This window comes from Sipha flava, unplaced genomic scaffold (assembly GCF_003268045.1).
Source record: "Sipha flava isolate LNK unplaced genomic scaffold, YSA_version1 237_pilon_pilon, whole genome shotgun sequence".
Taxonomy (NCBI): domain Eukaryota; kingdom Metazoa; phylum Arthropoda; class Insecta; order Hemiptera; family Aphididae; genus Sipha; species Sipha flava.
This window is the reverse complement of record NW_020272879.1, coordinates 1,503,285-1,525,897: the sequence shown is the minus strand read 5'-3', so window position 1 is coordinate 1,525,897 and position 22,613 is coordinate 1,503,285. Positions and strand designations below refer to the sequence as shown.

General features: G+C 23.1%; 1 protein-coding gene across 7 annotated transcripts; it reads left to right on the top strand.

Annotated features, from left to right (window-relative positions):
• The first annotated feature begins 1,964 nt into the window (after window positions 1-1,964).
• Window positions 1,965-22,084, top strand: LOC112683905 (phosphatidylinositol-binding clathrin assembly protein LAP). 7 transcript variants are annotated; one of them, XM_025555105.1, is made up of 17 exons: window positions 1,965-2,600; window positions 10,332-10,474; window positions 10,537-10,612; window positions 10,738-10,758; window positions 10,944-11,046; window positions 11,790-11,998; window positions 12,649-12,797; window positions 12,856-12,947; window positions 17,732-17,828; window positions 17,903-18,010; window positions 18,102-18,348; window positions 18,435-18,716; window positions 19,176-19,281; window positions 19,343-19,454; window positions 19,736-19,789; window positions 21,690-21,810; window positions 21,902-22,084. In XM_025555105.1, exons 1-16 carry the CDS (start codon window positions 2,471-2,473, stop codon window positions 21,807-21,809), a joined length of 2,049 nt encoding a protein of 682 aa, XP_025410890.1. In that variant the 5' UTR covers window positions 1,965-2,470; the 3' UTR covers window position 21,810; window positions 21,902-22,084. The 7 variants fall into 7 exon arrangements, with proteins under 7 accessions (XP_025410890.1, XP_025410888.1, XP_025410885.1 ...); XM_025555103.1 differs by having other exon boundaries at window positions 17,729-17,828; XM_025555100.1 differs by having other exon boundaries at window positions 1,968-2,600; window positions 17,678-17,828.
• The last annotated feature ends 529 nt before the right edge of the window (window positions 22,085-22,613 follow it).

Below are 22,613 nucleotides of genomic sequence, written 5' to 3'. Positions count from 1 at the left end.
AGCTGAAATAAATAATTTTTATTTAGTATTTTTCCAATTCTTTAGTTAAATTTTTTTTTTAAATTTAGTTAAATGTTTTTCACAGATACCGATACCGCCGACGAAGTTCTATTACCAACCGGTAGGTTAGTGGATGGTGGTGGCCTCACCATTTAAATTCAAAAACTAATGTATTAAATTATAAGGAATATAATTTAATTATATTTTTAAAAAAAGTTAAACAAATTAAATAGGTAGCGAACAAGGAATTTCCTTAAAAAAGTAAAGTTTATTGTTTCGCTATTTGGACATCCATATAATGAAAAAAGTTCCGTTATCTATATTTTAGGTTAAATTATTATAATTATTATATTAAAATTTATAATATATAATGAGTAAAAATGCATTAGCTATTACATCGCATACAAAATTATTTATTTCAAATTTTAATATAATCGAGAAATGATCGTGACGAATAGTCACGCTATAATATGCGTTCGTGCGATGCTAACTTTCAAAATTTATACCTCGAAATCGGGCATAGTGTTCCCTTTGAGATTTTCACACATTTTAATACATCACCTTCCATTCCTTTGAAATTATTTTAATAGCTCGCGTTCTTCCGAAACACGTTCAAAACGTATAATAAAAAATAAATTAAACTACGTACTCGGTAATAACGTTGGTTTACAAACAATTGAAGTATATTAGAGATATAATTATGAATAAAAATGACAACACTTTAGATAATATTGAAGTAACACCATCCGATATGAATATGCCCCATTAACCTAGGTTGATGTTAAATGCACCTTCAACCACTACCAGTGGAATTTGAAACCTAACCATCGTACAACCAAATTCGAAAATCTCCAAGTGTACCTACGTTTTATCCAATTGTTTTGAAGAAGACAACAAGATAAATAATTATTAATGAGCGATTAAAAATGAACGTTGGATACTAATTTTTTTTCTTAACTATTTCAAGTTTTTTAATAAATATTTTGGAAAAAGTAAGAACATAAATATTTACATACTTTGATTTTTTTTATTACATAAAAATTCGTGCCCTAGTTATTTTTATGTATGAAATTAATTTAAATACTGCATAAAAGACAATGGTTCTCTAATTAGAATTAGGTATTTTAAATATAGAAGTATTAGATTTTTTATTACACTGTCACATTATTACAAACTAGCTGGTGAAGATAATATGTAACTAACATTGATATTACAATGTTTCATAGTTATTGCTGAAACTAATTTATTTTTTTGACTATAATCTTTTATTGATGTATAGTATATAGTATTTAAATTTGAGTTGATTTCATTGATTATACTTCCAGTTTCAACTACCAATGCTGATAGAAAATAAGATGTTTGAAAAACTATCTTCAAAATTCTACACTTGAGTTATAGCTTATAGACTTGATCTATTATCCATTCATAGATACCTATGTAAATATAACGGATGCTATAGTAATAGACAAGTATTCCAATAATGGCAAACTGGCAAAGTTAGACGACTAAAATTAATAATCTAATTTAGTTGTAGGAATAGTTTATGGGTTTTTAATTCATACTTGGAGGCAACTAGGGTTTTATTATTTAATTTGATGTGTGACTGATCATAATTGATTTTTGAAATTAAAAAAATTTTATATTTCTTGTCAATCCGGGAGAACTGGAGTATCATCTTAATAAACGTAGCAAGAAAAGTATACATTAATGTGGTAGTCACATTGATTTTATAGGATACGATAATTAGTTAACAATAAAAAGTATTAACTTCGCAATAATCTTTGAGAACCACTGAAATGTTCTTATCACAACTAGTCGATTATTGCTAATGTAACCTTCATACATTATTATTGGGTAATGTAAACGTTCTGCTTTTATAAAAAATTGAAAATAATTTTCTTATCAATTGAGGATAATATTATGCTTTGATAGGTAATATTATTATCCTAGATAGAGATAAGTTTCGTTTCGTCACAAATTTGGGTGGGGAAAACATGACCCTGACCTTTGCGCAAGCGCAAACGATTCAAAATTTTGCGCCTGCGAAAATGAAACAACTAAACAATTGGGAATTTCCAGGTACACAGTAAAATTCTTAAGTTCCTCCATCTTCGCTTGTTAAGGAAAATCAATTTTTTTTTTTGAAACAATCATCCTTGGTACCAATTTATTTATTAACTATTCTGACATGACAGCGATCTACCGGCAAAATATGTGAGGCCTATTGAACCGTGATAACTAGATCTTGTTTTTTTTTTTACTATTATTATTATCACAGTTTAGTTGACGTTCGCGAGTCTAGTCCCGTGGCTTTAATACCGTGTAATGGTGAAAAACTGTTTGTAATTACTGTTATTGCTTTGATACTTATAAACTTGTTTGTCGAGGGAAGTTCTATACTGAATTCGTGTTTTATAATATTTACATTATTAAGTGCATCATATAGCTAACGACTTGAAAAAATTTAACAATGGCTGGTCAAACAATACAAGATAGACTACTAGCTGCTAGACATAGTCTAGCTGGACAAGGTTTGGCGAAGTCTGTATGCAAGGCGACTACCGAAGAATTAATTGGACCGAAAAAGAAACATTTGGACTGTAAGTATTATAATTCAGACTGATACTTCAACTATATATTCAAAGACAAAATTATGATTAGTCGTCATAATGTAATTAAATAATATTGAATTGAGTTGTAAAATATTACTTTTAATATGCTTTAGATAGTGGAATTAAATATGAATTCTATTTAACTTTTTGTAAAATAAAATACTTCTTGATTAATAAACATCAATGTTAAATTTGTTTTACTTCATTACATATTAAATATCTTATTTGAATAATGAATCATAATTTTTACTTGTCTATTTTTTTAACTGCAATAATTGCTATGGATTCAGTGTAGGTGAATAAAAATTACTTGTGCAAATTGTTCATAATATTTTATTCTGTTAGTAGTTAATGCTTGATTGTAAGTTTGATTATTTTAAGAAATCTACATTTTATTTCTGTGCTTTTTTTAAAATGATATCTAGTTATTATAGTTTTATAAATATAAAGTAATAACTAAAAGGATTAAATCAATATTAATCTAATATAACATTGTATGCCATTTCAATACATTATTCATCATAAAATCTATAGTTTATCTACAAAATTTAGCTTTAGGGTAATAATTTGAATTTATTATGATACTAAGTTATTGCTTTAATTTAAGTATTTAATAGATGTTTATAGTTTTATTTTTAATGAAGAAAATATTCATAATATATGAAATATATATTTTGAATCTTTCATAGTTTTTATTTAGCTTTTTAGAATTTGAAAAGATTTTAATAAGATTTTGGATTTAAAAATGAAGAGTAACTTGTTTAAAATAACTCTTATTTGAATAATTCTAAATCTTGGTTTTCTGAGATGATTAAAGTTAAAATTAATAAATCTAGCAATTATTAATATAAAAGTATATTTTTTTTATATATTTATTCAATATATTTCTGTTATACTTTATTGGTAAGAAAATTTTTCCGAAATGATTGAAATAGTTTGGTTTATGAATTTTGAATTGTGTTTATCATTATCCTTTTTTAATATTTATTATCAGTATAAATTATTATTTTGGTTATTGAGAATTTAAATTGTATGACAATGTTAATTTATTATATACTAATTGAAAATATCTAATTATGCCTGAAATATCTAGAATAAAAATTTGTTTTATCAGTATTACTTAAAATGAATATTGTAATATCGTAAGATTTGTTTTATTTTAATTAATATTATATTTGAAGTATTGAAATTTAGAGTCTAAGTTGGTATTAAATTGTAGATAATTTACAAATTTAATATGTATAATAAGCAATACATTTTTATATTGTCAATAAAATGTACAATATTTAGATTAAATTTATATTTTATTTTATTATTAAAATAAAGTATATATTAAGTATATATTAAGTCTCAAAAATAATAGTTGAAAATTATATAACATTTAAACTATAAGATATTTACTTATTCAGTTATTTTATATTTTGAAAATAATTATTTATATCATTAGTAGCTATTTTAATTTAACTATTTAGTTAATCTTGATTATTGTATGTTATTTTTATATAATTTTTAATTTATAAATCAGATTAATTTAGAAAAAAAAAAATTAATATTTTGTATACATAAATAATATTTATATTATAAATTAGTATTTACAGTCAAAATATTCAAAAATAGAATCAACTTCCAAATGTATCTTGGTGTATTTTCTATATACATATTGGCACTGATATGTTTTTTATTAACCCTTCTACCTACAAGTTAACAATTAAAAAAATTATTCATTATTTAATAATAATTGTTGAAAACACTATTCATATACTAATTATTATCTTTTCAATTTATTTAGATTATTGAGTTCCTTTCAGTTGTTTTTAAATTAGTTGGTTAAAAAATTAAAATATTAAAATGCCATTTTAGAATAATTTATTTAATTTAATATTTTAATTAAAAAATAGTATTATATTGAACGTAGATTATTTCTTTTTTAAAATAGATATTGAAAAACGTTAGGTGGGTAGATCCACTTTTGATTTATATCAATGAATTTATTCTTATTTTGTATTCAAGTCTATAATATAATTATATTGCTTTGAATACGTGTATTAGATTGTATTGGTTTTAATAATGTTTGTATAAAAAAACTTTGGTCATCAGAAAAAAACATATTAGTTAATGAAAAAAGTTAACAAAAATATATCAACAAATAAATAAAGGAAAAAATAAATGACTATAATTATAATATAAAAAATTGCTAATAAGTAAATTTAGTGATAATATTATCGATACTAAGTGTCTAATTGGATGTTAATTGACTGTAAACAACAATATATTAATTATGATAAGGTGTTAAAAAATTAATGTCAAGATTAACTTACATTTTTCCATGTACTTAGTACTATACAATTTTAGAATGATTAACAAGATCACAATTCTTAAAACATCTTTTAAACCAAAATCACACATGGACAGACATAGGTTGTGTTTATAATCTAAGAAAATAATTGATTCTGACATTTTTAGTCCAAAATGCAAATTTATAATACAAAAATTCTATTAAATAAAAGATGATTATGTATCTAATGTTTTAATCCGAGGTTAAAGTGCTTGGCTAAAGTCTTACATTAAACCATAAAACAAAAAATTTAATTTGTTTTTACATTATTTAATTTGAGTTATTTGTAATTATAGAAAAAATAAAGAAAGTCGATTAATAACCTGTTTAAAGTATATAGATTAGATATTTGGCTCAAATTTATTCTAAAAATCTATATTATAATTGCAATACAATGTTTGTTTTTCACAATATATGAAACCATAAGGCCAGATTATAGTCATAATTTTAAAAAAAACTATTCATTTTAGTAAGGTCTATTCACTCAAAACAGTTATTTTTTTATTCAAATTTAGTAATTTATAATTAATATCAATTAAAATAATTATAGTATATTTGTATATTTTATGTCATAGTATATTCACAATTGATTGATAAAAAGCTACCTTATTAGCCAAGGATTATAAAACATATTGTGATCCTTTTTAACTTGCAGCCCGTGGCTATAGCCCCTTTTGATTTATTCATTATGACCATACATTTATTTTGTCCCCGCCGTCTCAATCCTTAATCCCTAAATTATTAAGCTTATTGATTAATTTTTCGTGATTAGTGATTTGCTCTAATTTGTTGAAGATAGCTTTTCATAGTTTTACTATTTTGTGTGTTAGTCTATTTTATAGATACACAAAAATAAGTTTTACCTCGGGTTGTATTTAAAATTGCATTCGTCACTGAGCAAATAAATGTTTGACATAATTATATAACATTTTTCATATACAGTAATAAGTTTAAAAACGCCAATTTACGTAACAATAAAATATTAATTATATATTAAGTTTCTACTTTTTTTTTTTTTTGTAAATATTCGATAAAATTGAATATTAGTCTGTTATCAGATGAACTTGTCAGAGGTGGAACTACGAATTCTTACGACCGGGGAAAATGTTGAAATTACGCCCTATCATAGATCAATAATCAAATACTCTTCTCGAGAATTTTTTTCTAATAATTAATATACAATCATACTTTTTGAGTTTTAACCTAATATCAGTAACCTAATCCCTAGTTCCGTCTCTGCTTATAGTAACAATATTATGATGCGTATAAGAGTATTTCAATCCATCAATTATATCATATTTACCACAATAATACATTATAAAGTTTCAATTTCCTATTTAATTTTAATAATTGATTTAAAACCAATAGTTAATTGATATTTTAAAAGGGATAAGGTTGTGAATGATTACATTATTTGTCTTACGCATACATAGTATAATAAATGTGAGAAAAATAAAAAAACAATTTTATTATTGTGGTTCAATTATAATTTAAAATAAGACGTGATAATAATAATAAAGTTGATGAAAATTGCATTCTTCCTAGAACGAAGTAAATAAGTTTTCTTTACATTTTATTTATTTTTATGTAATTTAAAAATACATGTGATTGAAAGTGAAATATTGACTTTTAAAAAAGTATTATAAATAATAAATTAAAATTATTTTGATTCAATTGTAATATTTATTTAATTTGTGAAAGACTATCGTCTCTATTCCTTTTATAATTTTGATAACGAATTTAACCTATAATTTATGTATATATTAACAATATTACATTTATATATCAATATTACAACATAATAAGTCTAATAAGGGGTTAATACAATCGTGTGCCTATTGGCTGTTTCCTACTTTACTAATATTCTACTTACTGATGTACATTTTAACTAGGTCATCGATTGTTAAGGGGAGATGGTGTAAATATATGACCTTAGAGATATTGAATTTCTATTTCTTGTCGGGAAAATTTGTGGGTTTTAAATGTATTTTAAATAGAAATATTAATCTGCAAACAATCAACATAAACGAAACTACTGATGAATTTAACCTTCGATTTGGGCTAAATTATTTTAGTTAGCTACGATACCCAATAAGTTGATTTATCCTGCATTTTTACAGTTTCAAATTTGACTTTTCACCTTAACAATTTATCAAATTGTATTATATTGGTGTTTATCTGTTACATATCGAAATATATTTTACTTTTATTTTATTTTTGGTATAATCAATATATACACATCGAGTAATGAGTATCCGCCCACGATGAAAAACACATGGCATGTTTTTAGTCAATAGATAGATAGTGAGAATTAATCTTTACCAAAAACCACTATAATATATTATAATACTATAATACATGTGAATTATAAATTTATTATGAACAGTTTTCATTGTTATTAATGAAGATTATATATTTAGTTCACTTAAGTTATAATTTATATACGAAATAAATCGAAAAAAAGGTTTTTTTTTTTCGTTGTTTTATGGTTCTGGTCATTATGAATAATTATTTTTGGATCTTTAAATTCTATGCTATCTGAAATTTACATGCAAAATTATGAAACCAACAATATATACAATCCATATGTAAAAGTATATAGTGGTGTATTTACAAACAATTTTTTGAGAGGGGGGTTAATACATTTTTTTTATAAATCATTATAAAATGATCATAATTAAATTTTTATCTATTTTATTATTTTATTATTGAAAAATCTAATTTCATTAATTAATAATTATTAGTTTTTATAAAATTAATAAAATTTATAAATTTTAAAATTTTTCTTTTATTTGAATTTAAAAAATTAAACTTTAAATTGATCGAAATTCAAATATTTAAGGTCTAGAAATTATCTGGGAGAACCCTCCACCTCATAAATATGCCACTGAAAGCATATTAAAGACATGTGACACAATGACACTTTAATTTTATTCAAAAGTTAAAATTGACAAGCAGAAGAATTAGATAACTACTTAAACAAAATAAATAAAAGCATTTAATTTACACTCGAAGTACAAATAAATATTACATTTCTTGGATCTTACTGTTTTCATAAAAATTAAAAAATTTGAATTTAGTGTTTACAGGAAACTTCCAAAAACTGATGTTATAATACCACATGATTGCAATCATCTTTATTTTCAAAAAATATAATTTTTTATATTAATATTTTATAAGTTTAAATGTATTCTATTAAATAAACATAATTATCAATACGAATTCAATATTATCTATATATATTATAGATAATATTGAACTTATTCAAGAAATAATTTCAATCTAAATATTTTATTTTAACCCGTAACTGGTACAGTGCAATGTGACATACCGCTTCATTTGATAACAATATTTGGACTTCTTTAGATTAAGTACTTAAATAATTTTTTGAATATTAATTATCAGTTTAGTATTAATAACCATTCTACATTTTTTTTTTTTTCAAACAAATTATTATTTCTTAGTGTTTCAATGAATGAATTGTTACTTTAAAAAATTGTAGTACAATTTATTTCTGAATCTTTTATTTTATTCTTGATTTTTTCAATATCGGTTTTTAAGGTAAAAACTTAAATATAATAATAAAATACATACTGAAGAACAAGATTAAAAAAAAAATAACGAGAAAAATAATTTTTTAGATAAAAATAACTATGACCAAACTCCAATTAAAATTCTTTATTACGATAAATAAACAAAATATTAAACCTTCGAAAACAAAAATAAATACATGAAACTTCAAATATAATAGTAAATATAAATAACATAATATAATATAATGTAACTGTACTGAACTAAATTTAAAAATAAAAACAAAAATTTCTTCAAACATAGAAATATATTGGATATCAAAAATGTTACGCACATGGTACAGTGGGGTGTGAGATACTGCTGAACATTTTATATCAACAATAACAAGTTATGACAGTGAACATAACATGAAAAACTTATAATATACATTTTACCTCCATACAAAAGTATTTGTAACCTCCAACTAATATTATCAATATTCTAATTGATATGTAGGATAAAAAAAATGCAGCGGTGTATGACACCGCACTGTGCCAGTTACAGGTTTATACAATTTAAATCCACAAAAATATTTAAAAAAAACACAATTCACCAATTAATGTTGTTAACTATTGTAGTATGAACTATCAAAATATATATATCTAAATAATTCACTTAAATTGTAAACAATAATACAAATGATGTATAAAATCTATTTTAAGACTAATAATAATTTAACAAACATATAATAGAATGATAATAAAAAATATAATATTATAGAATAATAAATTAAATGAACAAACTAATTTTAAAAATAATATCTTATATCAATACATTTCTAATAGCTAATAATAAATAATAACCAAAGAATTTATATTTATTAACATATCTAAGTGTAATAAGAACTTATTTTAAGTCATTTCTTCCTCTATTAAAAAAAAAAAAAAATATCTAATGTAATATTCCTTTATTTATTTTTTCATATTCAGTCTTGATTATTTTTTATTTATTTATTTACTTATTTTTGACTGAATTACCTGATTATGTATTTTTAATTCTAAACCGATTGTACAATCAGGCTACTCATTTATTTATTTATTTATTTCTCCATTTATACTATTTATTTATATTTTATATATTTATATATACATTTAAAAGTATTAAACATGTAAAAAAATTATTTTATATATGTTTATAAATTTAAAATAATTATTTTAAAATTCAACCTATCTCATTAAGAAATTTGATTTTTTTACTGTATAAATTCATCAGAAAAGGGGAATAGCTCACCATCACTATTATTAAATTATTATTATTATCTATTATGTTCTTATACTTTATGCAATCTAAAATTTTTTGGGTCACTTTAAATTTTAGAATAAAATTAAAATCTAATAAATATGTTGCTACTAGGCACTAAGTAGGTATTTTATTTTAAAAATAGGTTTTAAATGTTGAATTATAGTTTTTCTAAGTACCTCCACTGAGAGGCTTCTGCACTTTGTTTAATCTATCATTTTATTCTGTATTATATTTATTTATATTTATCCATTTATTTTCATCAATTGTTCTTTTTTATTGTTTATTGCAAAAAATTGAACAAAAAAACTTTTACAACAAAAAAAAGCTTAAGTTTCGATCTCATACTTAATAAAGTTTATTATAATATTAAGTATAATAAGTATAATACCTAGTATTTTATAAATTTGATTATCATAATGTATTTCCAATTATTATTTCATTAATTATTGTAAGTGAATAAAAAATTATATTTTACCTTATTATTAATCTATTAATATATTTTATTTTAAGCTAAAAATTATTTGAAAAAAATATATATATATAAATGGCGTGGTTTAATATTTTTATTTCAGATTTAATACATTGTACTAATGAACCAAATGTGTCGATTCCTCAATTAGCCAATCTATTGATTGAACGGTCACAGAATGCCAGTTGGGTCGTAGTATTTAAGTCATTGATCACGGTTCATCATTTAATGTGCTATGGAAATGAGGTTAGCGTTATAAAATTTAATTTAATTTTCTAATACATTTCAAATTTATTTTTTATTTTTAGAGATTTACACAGTATTTGGCTTCAAGTAATAGTTCCTTTCAACTTAGCAATTTTTTGGATAAAAGTAGTTTACAAGGTAAATACATATAAATAATATGAATGTAGTTTAACTTAAGAAATCTTATAAAATATTTAAAAATTAACTAAAATAAAATTAGTATTAAAAATACACTTGTTTTATTTTTATGCTTGGTACATTAGGACCTGCTGGAGTACGATCTGGTAAGAATAACAATTTAACAAAATTAGTTAATTATAATATATATATATATATATACAATATATTGTATTAAAAATCTGAACTCAATATGAATAAATAAATAAAATAAAAGTTCGAATTCTTATTCATAATTTTTTTTTAATTAATAATTTTAGTAGTCATTATTAATTCTAATTATTTGTACTAGGATATGATATGTCACCATTTATACGACGTTATTCAAAATACCTTAATGAAAAAGCTTTATCTTATCGTACCGTAGCATTTGATTTTTGCAAAGTGAAAAGAAGGTAAGTTATCATGAGTTTAATTTTTAATTATAATTTATATGTAAAATAAAATACTTATATACTTTTTCTATTTTTTAAATAATTTTAAATGAAAAATAAATTACCAAACCAAACAGTATATAAAACATGATCAAACGGGGATACTGAGATTGATTCATTATTTATTGATGTTATTGCACAGTTAGGTTTTTTTTATTATTTTAATTATTGAGGATGATATTTTTTTCAGTATTATTACTGATAATTAAAAAGAATTTTTTAAAAATTACCTTATGAGATTTAATTGATTTTAGTAATTTTTATTAACCAACAAATTTATCCTATAAAACATGTCACATTCAAGGCCATAACTAAAAAAAAAATTTGGGGGGGTCTAACATTATCATTTAATACTATTTATAGTTAATAAACTATATTCACCGCTAAAATGTTTCTACTTTTGAAAATTTTGGGGGGGTCCAGACCCCATTTACGGCCTTGGTCACATTTATTATATATAATTTTTAGAAATGAAAACAACACTTTTTATTATACTGTTAAATTATGCTTGTGAAAAATGTTCAAACATTTAAATTTAAAACAAATACATATATTATATATTTATATTCTATAAAAATATGTGTATATACATCAAGGCCATATTGTATATTTGTTTTGTATAATATATTTTAAAATTTAATTATTTTTTTGATGATATATCGTATCAATAGTTTAATTTCTTTATTTTTTATACTTGTTTTTAGTAAAGAAGATGGAGTCTTACGTACTATGAATTCCGATAAGTTATTAAAAACACTACCAGTCTTACAATCTCAACTTGATGCATTACTTGAATTTGACTGTACTGCTGCTGATCTCACTAATGGTGTTATTAACATGGCATTTATGTTGTTATTTCGTGATCTGATTCGTTTGTTTGCTGGATATAATGATAGTATCATTAACCTTTTAGGTATTTATAATTAGGGAATAGAAGTAACAGTGTTGGGCATTTAACTATTTGAATTTATGTATTTTTAATTTAAATTTAAAATCTAGAAATCAATATAAAATTTCTTGCCAGATTCTTTGAAAAAACCATCCTTTGGAACAAAAGCATGCAGTTAAATATGGCACTATGGAAAAGAAATAAAATTGGTTGTTGGTCTGACACTCTTAATAGTATGAGTTGACTAAATTAATACTTAAAAAATATATGTTTACACTAAAAATTTTGAATATTGCAGAGCAATTTTTGTATACCATTCCTCAATGGAAGTATTTTAATAAAGGTTTATTACATTAAATATTATATTGTAAAATCTACAAACCTTAATATTGAAATTTTTAGCATATTTTTGTTATTTAGTATAATCTTTAAATAATATCTATCTTAATAATGACTAATTACCCAACCTGTATAGCTTTTAGCTATGTATTAAAAAAAATACCTTTGTGTTTTAGATGGCTTTTTTTATTTCATTATTATGATTAATGTAATACTTTATTACAGAACCAAAAATATAGTTTGTGCTCATCACTGCTGAAAATAGTAAAATTGATGTACTAATATTATTTTATATTTTTATACTAATATTATATCAATATATTCTTGTTTCACAGAAAAATATTTTGATATGAATAAAAAACAATGTCGGGATGCTTTAGATTTATATAAAAAGTTCCTTATTAGAATGGATCGTGTAGGAGAGTTTCTTAAAGTAGCAGAAAATGTTGGGATTGACAAGGGTGAAATACCAGATCTTACAAAAGTATATTCAATAATTAAATAATAATTAAAATATAATAATATTCTTTTTATACTTTTAGGCACCAAGTAGTTTATTAGATGCATTAGAGCAGCATTTAGCTTCTATTGAAGGCAAAAAATCTGCAGCAAACACTCCTACTCAAGCAACAAGGTATGTGAATATATATTTATTACAATAAATTTTAAATGTTTACAAGTAATTAATGATATAGAATAATAAGGTTACCTATTGTTTTTTATACAAGATAATTTTATTAATGTTTAATATTATGTTTTTTAAATAAATATATGGGCAGGTGTCTTTAACATAATATACAATGTGTATTGTTAATAAAGAAGTAGTATATATTTTCATTATAATTCACAATTATATTAAAAATTAAATTAGAATAAGGATAATTACTATTTAAGAAAAAGTGAGGTTATTTGCTGTTTACATGAGACAGACAATGGTGATTTTATATAGGTAACTAAAGGAAAAGCAAGGGATTCAGAAGAAGATAAAACATTAAGTGGTGCAGGAATGAACTCTGAAATTGATTTAGTATAAGAGAGAAGAATAATCGATTATTTTGCGGAAAGAAGATTAAAAAGAGGAAAAATTAGCTATGAGCAGCTAGTCAACAAGCGAAGAAAGATTGAGGGCTTGTAGAATTGGTGTGTAATAATGAAGAAAGTGTGAAATATTAAATCTGAAAGCTGGAATTAGAAGGAATTTTCTTTGAACATGTTTGACTAAAGCACTGGAAGAAGTGGTAGAGGTGCCTTAAAAATTACATCCATATTCGAGCACAAGAAGAACCAGATCATAGTATAGAAGGATATTAATTGGAACTCAGCAGAGTTATAAAGGACAAAACCAAGAGTCTTAAGTGATCCTCAACAAATTTCCTCTATGTGCTTGATTGTAGATAGTTTTGTTCACCCTAACTAAGTGGAAATGATAACATATACTGAACATTTTTAAATGTTCAAATAGAGACTAAGGAACACAACCCACTACACTAAATTAGTAAGGCGTTGTTAGAGAAGAGAATAATCAAAAATATAGTTTATCTGTAAATACATTTTTATATTATCAGCAAATATGAGAAGTTTGGTATGACAAAGAACAGAAGGAGCAGAATGAACAAATACTGCTAAGAGGAGAGAGAAAAGAATAGCTGACATACTGGAAGAATGAGTAAAGACTGTTAAGAACGAACCAAGGACAGAAACAGAAATGACATTTGATAGATATGAGTTCAGCCAAGAGAGTAATGGATCGCCAATGCCTAGGCTCTCTTTAAAGTCTTAATATAGAAATTGTGGTGCACATAATTAAATGCTTTGGAAAAATCTGTGTATATTACATAAACTTGCTTGTATTCTCGAAAGGAGCCGTGTGTATATGTGAAGTGAACACAAGGTTGCAGGTTGTGGTATGTCAATCTCGTTGAAATCCATGTTGTTCATCCACAATAATGTGATTGAAAGGAAAACAATTAGAGTTTAGAACAATTTAATTTTATTAATTGAGGTTTTTTGTTTTGCAATATAAAAAGTATTTTTGTAAAAACAAATTATAAATATATTTTAAAGTAATTTGTTGGCATATTATTCTACATCAATTTTTGTACTTGTGTTTATTTATTTTACTTATGATACATAATTTTATTACTGAGGTTGTGGGATTTCTACTACCTTACCTTCTAACAAAATTATTTATCTTAGTAAATCATAAAACAATTTATACCACCATAAAGTATTAAAAGTAATAATTGTTTTGAGTTCTGTGTTTTAATTATGAAAAAAATATTAATTTTTAAAATAATTAAATTTGTAAATCAGAAAATTTGTTATATACTATATGAATAAATATATTTATATAGATTATTATTTTATAAATAAAATTTATATACTTTATGGTTTTAAAAAAATATATATAAGTTTTTATATTATTTTTTCTAATACATGTGTAAGCAAAATATAGTATATAAAATACAGAAATCTTCAGCGAAGATTTTATTTTATTATCTTAAATGTATACACTTCTACTTCCTAATAGTTTAAATCATAGTATAACAGATCCTTTTTCTTATTAGTATATATAATTCCTAAATATTCTTTATATTATTTTATGTGCGTGTTTTTTATTGTTTAATTTTACCTAATAATATATTTTGTCTATGAACTATAACTAAAACAATTAAACATTATTTAGAAAATAGTATTTAAATGTATTTTAAATAGGTAGTTTTTCAACCTAATTTATGAGTAGGTATCTAGTTGAGTATATAATCTAGTATTTATTGTTTTTTCAAAATATAGAATAAAACTAAAACTAAATAAACATAGAATGAAACCGATAAACTTCCAAAAACTATTTATAATTTTAATGTATTTAAGTGGTATAATTACTCGTAGACGGTAAATTTAGTTTCATAAGAGTGATAAGATATCACATTTAAGAGACAGCTAGTTATGAAAATAATACTTTCTTATGCTATTTTACTACTTATATTATTACATTAAATATATTTATTTTTTGGGAGTTTATTCTAATATTTCTAAAAAATGTTAATATACTTAAAAACATAAAGTACTGCCTTTAATTTAGTTCAGTGTACAGGTTTTTGTGACAATAATTTAGACTATATTGAATAGAAAATGTTTTCATCCTAGTAACTAAAACATTAAATAGTTATTATTATTGATGCACGCATTGATATTTAAATACAATGCATATATATTGTATATAGTTGATATTTTTTTATTTTTTTTTTTACCATACATGATATTTTAAATCTAATTACTTATTAGTAGGGCTCGGAAGTTGATGCATTTTGCATTTTTTTTTTAAACTTTTTAGAAGATGCTATCCTGGCCGCAAATGTGTTTCATTAGCATGTGAATCCAAATAACTAATTTTTATTTTGCATTTTTTGGTGTTCGTTACTTTTTAAGTCATTTTTTGACATTTTTACTGATTTCACACTAGTTAATTTTTTATTGTTTCTTATTGACTATTATGTAAATAACTTAAAACTTGTTCGATTTTATCTCGTTGATTATATTTGTCGTTGTCATGTTATAGTGAATAGTATTATACCTAAATTTTATTATTTTTTCCTAATATTCAATTATTATCCAATATTATCTCGTCGCTTCATTGTCTTGTTATAGAGAATAATACCAATTATATCTAAATTTTATTATTTTTTCCTAATATTCAATTATTATCCAATATTATCTCGTCGCTTCATTGTCTTGTTATAGAGAATAATACCTATTATATCTAAATTTTATTATTTTTTCGTAATATTTTCAAAATGGTGAAAACTAAAACATCGGTTAGTGCTCGTTTGCGTCTTCCAATCACATCAGTGGACGTGTAGAGAAATTTTTCCAAATATAAATATTTATTAAACATTATTATTTATTACATTATTAGAGCTAGTCGGTTAGTGCTCATCTGCATCTTTCAATCGTTTTAGTGGGCTTGGAGAGAAGTTTTTCCAAGTATAAATATATATAAACAAATAATTGTCGTTCATTAACTTTTGATAACATCATATATGCTGTAAGTGTACAATTTTGATTTTTGAGTAATTTGCAAGCTTTGATAAATTTATAAAAAAATGTTTGTCATTTTTTTATTTCATATTTTAAGAAAATTTGTTGTCATTTTTATGACATATTTTGAGTAATTTGTAAGTTTTGATAGATTTATATAGAATGTTGTAGTAAAATAGAATAAAATATTTAAAAAAAAATGTATTTTTATTTATTTTAAACAAATATTTGTAATTATTTAGGTCATTATTTAATGTTTTTAAGGTCATTAACTTCCGAGCCCTACTTATTAGTTATTATTTATGACTATCTATTTGTTTTAAAGAATTTTTTTTTTTATTCATTATCCTATATTCTAACACAAATTTATCTTTATATTATTAATTACTTTATTTTAATTTATTTATTGATTTGACAAGTTAAATAAATATTATTATTCTTAAACTAATTATAAAGAATTATAGAGTCTCAAAATTATAAAGATCTAATTGAAATTCTTTCTTATAAAGTCTTAGAGAATTGTATATATTTATGTATGAATTGTATACATTTTTTTTTGTTTCTTGTGATTTTTAAGGCATCAAGTCTCATGTTAAAATTTGGACCATCTGTAATAATTTTTTTTTTATTCACTAACTTGTCCTCTAAAATTCTTAAAACAGTAAATTAATGTATACATATGGGAAGTAATATATTATATTGCCCCTCTAACACTGATAATTTAAATATACAAACATTAGTTTTACTATAAAGTTTAATAATCTCATTTTATAAATTAACTTTACCTTAATGGTATGATTCTCTATTTATTTGAAAATTATAATTTATAAACTTAATATAATATAAATAAGCAATAAATGTATTGCTCTTGACAATTATCTTAAATATTATATGATACATTTTAAACATATTGTTTTAAAACATTTTAAAATTTCATTCATAACTTTCTTTAAAATATTGTTATTATTGTAAATATTTCGTAAATGATCATACTTCTTGAAAGTTATTTCAATTATTGAGTGTTGTCTATAACTTGTATAGTATAAATGAACTATATTAATAAGTTGAAAATGTTAAAAAGTTAAAAATGAGTTAAAAATGTTGGGAACAGTAAAAATATTATTTGTTCACCTGTATTATTTATAGCCTACACCTTGTGTGTTACCTACTAATTTAATTATTTCCTTAGTTAGTTTACATTTTTAAACCAAGTAGAAGTAGAGTTTGCTGTTGATTTTATTTTATGTTTGTCTTTTTTTATTTGAATTTTGTATTTTATTTTGTTTTATATTCCATTTCCTGTCCTTTCCTTGACATAACATATAGCAATCATCGGACAGATGTAAAGACTGGTGTATCTGCCCTTTCTTCCACTAGCAGCTCTTTTGGAACCATTGCCCAACAATCAGACGGTGTTGAAGAATCATTAAAACAAGCAGTATTGGCTGAAGAAGAAGCTGTTTTAAATCAGTATAAAGTAATATACAATATTATTTTTTTATGTTTTTTGCATATAACAACCATCTCTTTCTTATCAAAATTATTTTTTAGGCCAAAGTAAACAGTCCTATTAATGGTACAACTTCAGTTAACAATCCATTTTTAGTATCATCTGAGCCTATTGTAGATTTGTTTTCTTCTCCAGCTCCAACCACACAGGTATTATTTTACTTTAGATACTGCTAATTATTTTGAACAAAATATTACAGTATTATACATTTAAATATATATTTACTTTTTTTTTTTTTAGATATCTGCTAAAGCTTCAGATGATTTGCTTCAATTAAGTAATCCATTTACCGATATGTTTTCCGCTTCTATGACGGGATCACAACCAGATGCTCCAATTGATAATATGTCTACACATCATGCTAATAACTGGATGAGCAATGGATTTAATACTAATACTAGCAATGCATTTGTTGATGATAAATCATTTACATCTGTTTTTGGACAACCTGAATCTAATCAAACATGCCCAGCTCCTAGTGTTTCAGGTAAATGAAAAATTCAAAGTACAATAATGATGATTAGAAAACTATATTCTTTACAAAATTCCCTGAGTGTATATGTGTCTTTCAAGCTGCGTATTCTGGAACACCTTTTATATCCTCAAATGTTTATTCTGAATCAAATATTTTTGAATCAAGTTCATCATCTGTTGAAAAACCACAGTCCAGAAAATCTAGTGGGACATCAATACCTCCGCCAAGGCCTCCACCACCTATTACTACTATCCCTACATCATCTACTTCTGATTTTAATCCTGTTTTGGATTTGGCAGCAGACATTTTTCTTCCTCAAAGCACCTCTCAACCTTTAAATGGATTTCCTGTCAAAACTGATTTGGTCGCAATAGCTTCAGGTATACAATATAACATGATATTGTATTCAGGCATATAAATTTCAGCCTTCTGTGTTGTGTGAATTATGTTTTTCTTGATTTCGGGGTAGTTTAATTTAGAAGCAGGCACTCAATTACTGGTCTGTAGCACATTTTTTAATTTTCATGAAAAAAAATAATATTAATTATGCTTTTATACAATTTTAACCAAAAACTATTTTGAAAGAATATGCACAGATTTTAAGGTTTATATGTTCTATGATCCGTACTTGAGTTTACTCTTCAGTGGTTTATATTTAATGCTATATTATAATATGAATGGCATGGGCATTATTGTAATTATTATTATTATTATTATTATTTTTAGCTATTAATATAATTTTTCAGTATTCAGCTGGCACTATTATAATTAATTTGCTTCAATGATTATATTTTTAAAAATATGATTGATTGAATATTTTATTTATGTTATAATTTTAGGTACATCCGATTCAGGCAATAAAAAAGTATTGACTGGTGATTTAGATAGCAGTTTAGCATCATTAGCAGAAAATCTTTCTATCAATAAAGCTACACAACCACCACCGTAAGTAATTTTTTCATATTTATGTATACATTAAAATTGCTTTGACAACTTATTTCTTAAGAGTCCAATGGAATTCACCTAAAAATGCTCCGAAACCTGGAAATGGTCAACCAGGAATGGGTTGGAGCCCTCAACCTATGGCTGCTACAACAGGTGCAAATTATAGACCAATGGTAAGTAATGAATTATGAACTATAGATTTTTATTTTTTTTTCAAATGCAAGTTTTTAATAATATATAAAGCAAAATACACTATTAGTAAAACAATTTATTCTTATTTGTTGTATTATATTAGTATATTATAGTTATGCTTGTACCTTAGAACTTTATTTCTAATTTTTTTTTTTTTTTTTTTATTACATTATAATTTGTATTTACACTTTTTAATTTGCATGTCTTTATTATTTGTGTACATTATTATTACTTTTTTTGCTTGCTGTATATTGGATTACAGGGGCAAGGAATGATGTCCAATCCTTCACCATTTGTATCAACCTATAGTCCTATGGTAAGTCACTTTTACTTGTTAAGCTGCTTTGAAACTAACTGGTGTTGTATTAATATAAACAAAGCATCTTTCACTGTACATTTAAAAAATGGAATTTTGGTTGTGGTTGTGCTCAGTATTTTTTAAGTTACCTTCTCTTAATTGTTCAAATCTTTAATTAAAGGTTAATCATATTTTTTGACTCTTATCTTTTTTTTTTTTTTAATCATTTTTAAATAAAACTGAAAAAATTATATAATTTTTATGTATCTTTAGTTATTTTATAATAATAACTGTTCTATTTAAATATTTATTTTAATAGTATTTTGCTTGCTTTACTAAATATACCAATAGTTACTTAGCTTTTATTTTAATATTTTTTTTTTTTTTTTTTCATTTGTCTACATACTTATTAAATATCACAAACAATTTTTTTTAATTTACTTATATTGTGTAAATTTTTACTTTTGATTTGATTAGTTTTGAATATGTTGTTGTACATTGTTTACTTTATAATTTTATACTACATGAATTAATTATCTAATATCTTTGCATGACATGTATTTATTTTTATTAGTGACATTCTTTTGTGATTACATTATATTCTATGTTTCATTTATAAAAGCTAATGTGTTGAAGTTATTATACAACCATTATTTTACAGTTTTCTGTTTTTCTACTTAATACTAGGGTCATAGGCGTCAAGATTTAAAAAAATCATAGGGTGCTCATAATTATACCCTCTCCCAATGTCTATAAAAATTAATTTGTGGAGGCTTTAGCTATTTATACATAATAATATATAATATATAATTATATACCTGGGATGGTCTACTATCAAAAAATCAGAATTTGTTTTAGATGTAGGTAACTCATTAATATTGAACATTTTTATAAATTTTATGAACTAATGTTATAAATTATATAAATATAACAAAATATACTAAGATTGAAAAAAATACATTATAATACACAATAATGATAATAATAATAATAATAATTCATAAATTTATAAGGAAAATGTAGTTTGACAAATTATAGACTTACTAATGAATAAATTTGTTTTTTTTTTTTTTAATATCTGCATCCTCATTTCTATGAATATACAGTATAGTTATATCATTTGAACTATTTTGAAACATTGTTAACCTAAAAAATGTATTTTAATGCCACATTGCTGAAAATGATCTATCAGTAGTGCAAGAAGAAACTGGGATACTCAACATCAAAAAAAAAAAAAAATTAAACATAGCGCCTAGAACTATGATTAAAATAATAATTTATACATTTTTATCTTATAGTATTACATTTGTGAATTAATTTAACAAAACATACAAAGATAATATTATATTAATTATTTTAAAAACTAATGATTCATTTCATAAGTACAGTATTTAAACATTTATAATTATAATAAACTAATCTAACAGCAAAGAATGAATCAGTACCATTTGCACTCTCTCAAAGTATAAATAATTAATACTAACTCATAAATGAAGCAAATTTACTAGGACAATGTTCTTCTTGTTTTTCTTAAGCTGTTGAATTATTTTTTGCACCTATATATAGTACATCATACCAATAAATTTTTTATTGGAAATTAATTAATTCAACGTCTAATTTAATAATACTTACATTTATTTACTTATTCACTATATTTTATTCGGATTTAATAACCTTATTCAACATAAATTAATTAGTTAATCATAAATTATTATGTTATATGATTACAAATTGTTTTTATTAATCTAGAACCCATAACTAACACTAAGCTCAATGTTGTAAATTCTCATTAATATTTTTTTATATCTTATTATGTTAATCATATTTGTTTATTATTTTAGAAAACAATATAATTTGAGTTTTAATTTAAACAATTGTTTGTAATTATTTCTTACTTAAGTTTGTGTTATATCTTAAGGGTGTACAACCCAGCTGTATTGGTGGTAGTGCAGTAGGTGGTGGTAATTTGGGAATGACTGCTACTTCCAATATTCAGACTTCTCAGCCACAACCTGTCTTAGATCCTTTTGGTTTATAAGGTAATCTACTTCTTATACTCTATATTTTTTTTAAATATTTTATAAAAATAATTTTGCCAAGAAATATATTGCTTTTAATTATTTGTTTTAGGAAATTAACTGGGAATGATACAGTTTAATGTACAGAATTTAAAATGTACAACATATTGTAAAGAGTGCACAACATAATCGTCATCATTGTTGGCAGTCTTTGTGCCATAAATTCAAAATTTTAATTGGCAATATCAATATAATTTCAGGTATAACTGTTATTTGATTTAAAATATATATACTGATATTGAGAAAGTATAAATTTAAAATAACACCCAAAGTAATTTTTGCCTATTTTATTTATAATTTTACATAAAGTATTATAAGTAGATTATTACTTAAAAATAGGCAAACTCTAGAATAGAGAAAAAATGTGTGTTTTATGAAAAAGAGATTGTTCCTTTAGGAATAAAGTAACAATTTTAGTTTATTACCTTGTTAAGTTTTTTAACTTAATACTAAGTGCAATATAATATAAAATCTGATTTGAATATATCCTATTCATTTACCTCATAAATATTTATTAATTTATAAATAAAAACTATGTTATACATATATTAATATTAATAGTATTATTTTGTATATTAACAAATAATATTAAATAGACAATATTATTATACTTATAAAATTTTATTGTTAATCAATTAAATTTACATAGTTGTATGACTATTTAATATAACTCTCTATCAGAAATACTTATTAGATAATAAAAGTAAGACATTGTGTATTGTATACAAAATTATATTACTGTAATATATTTATATTTTATGTTT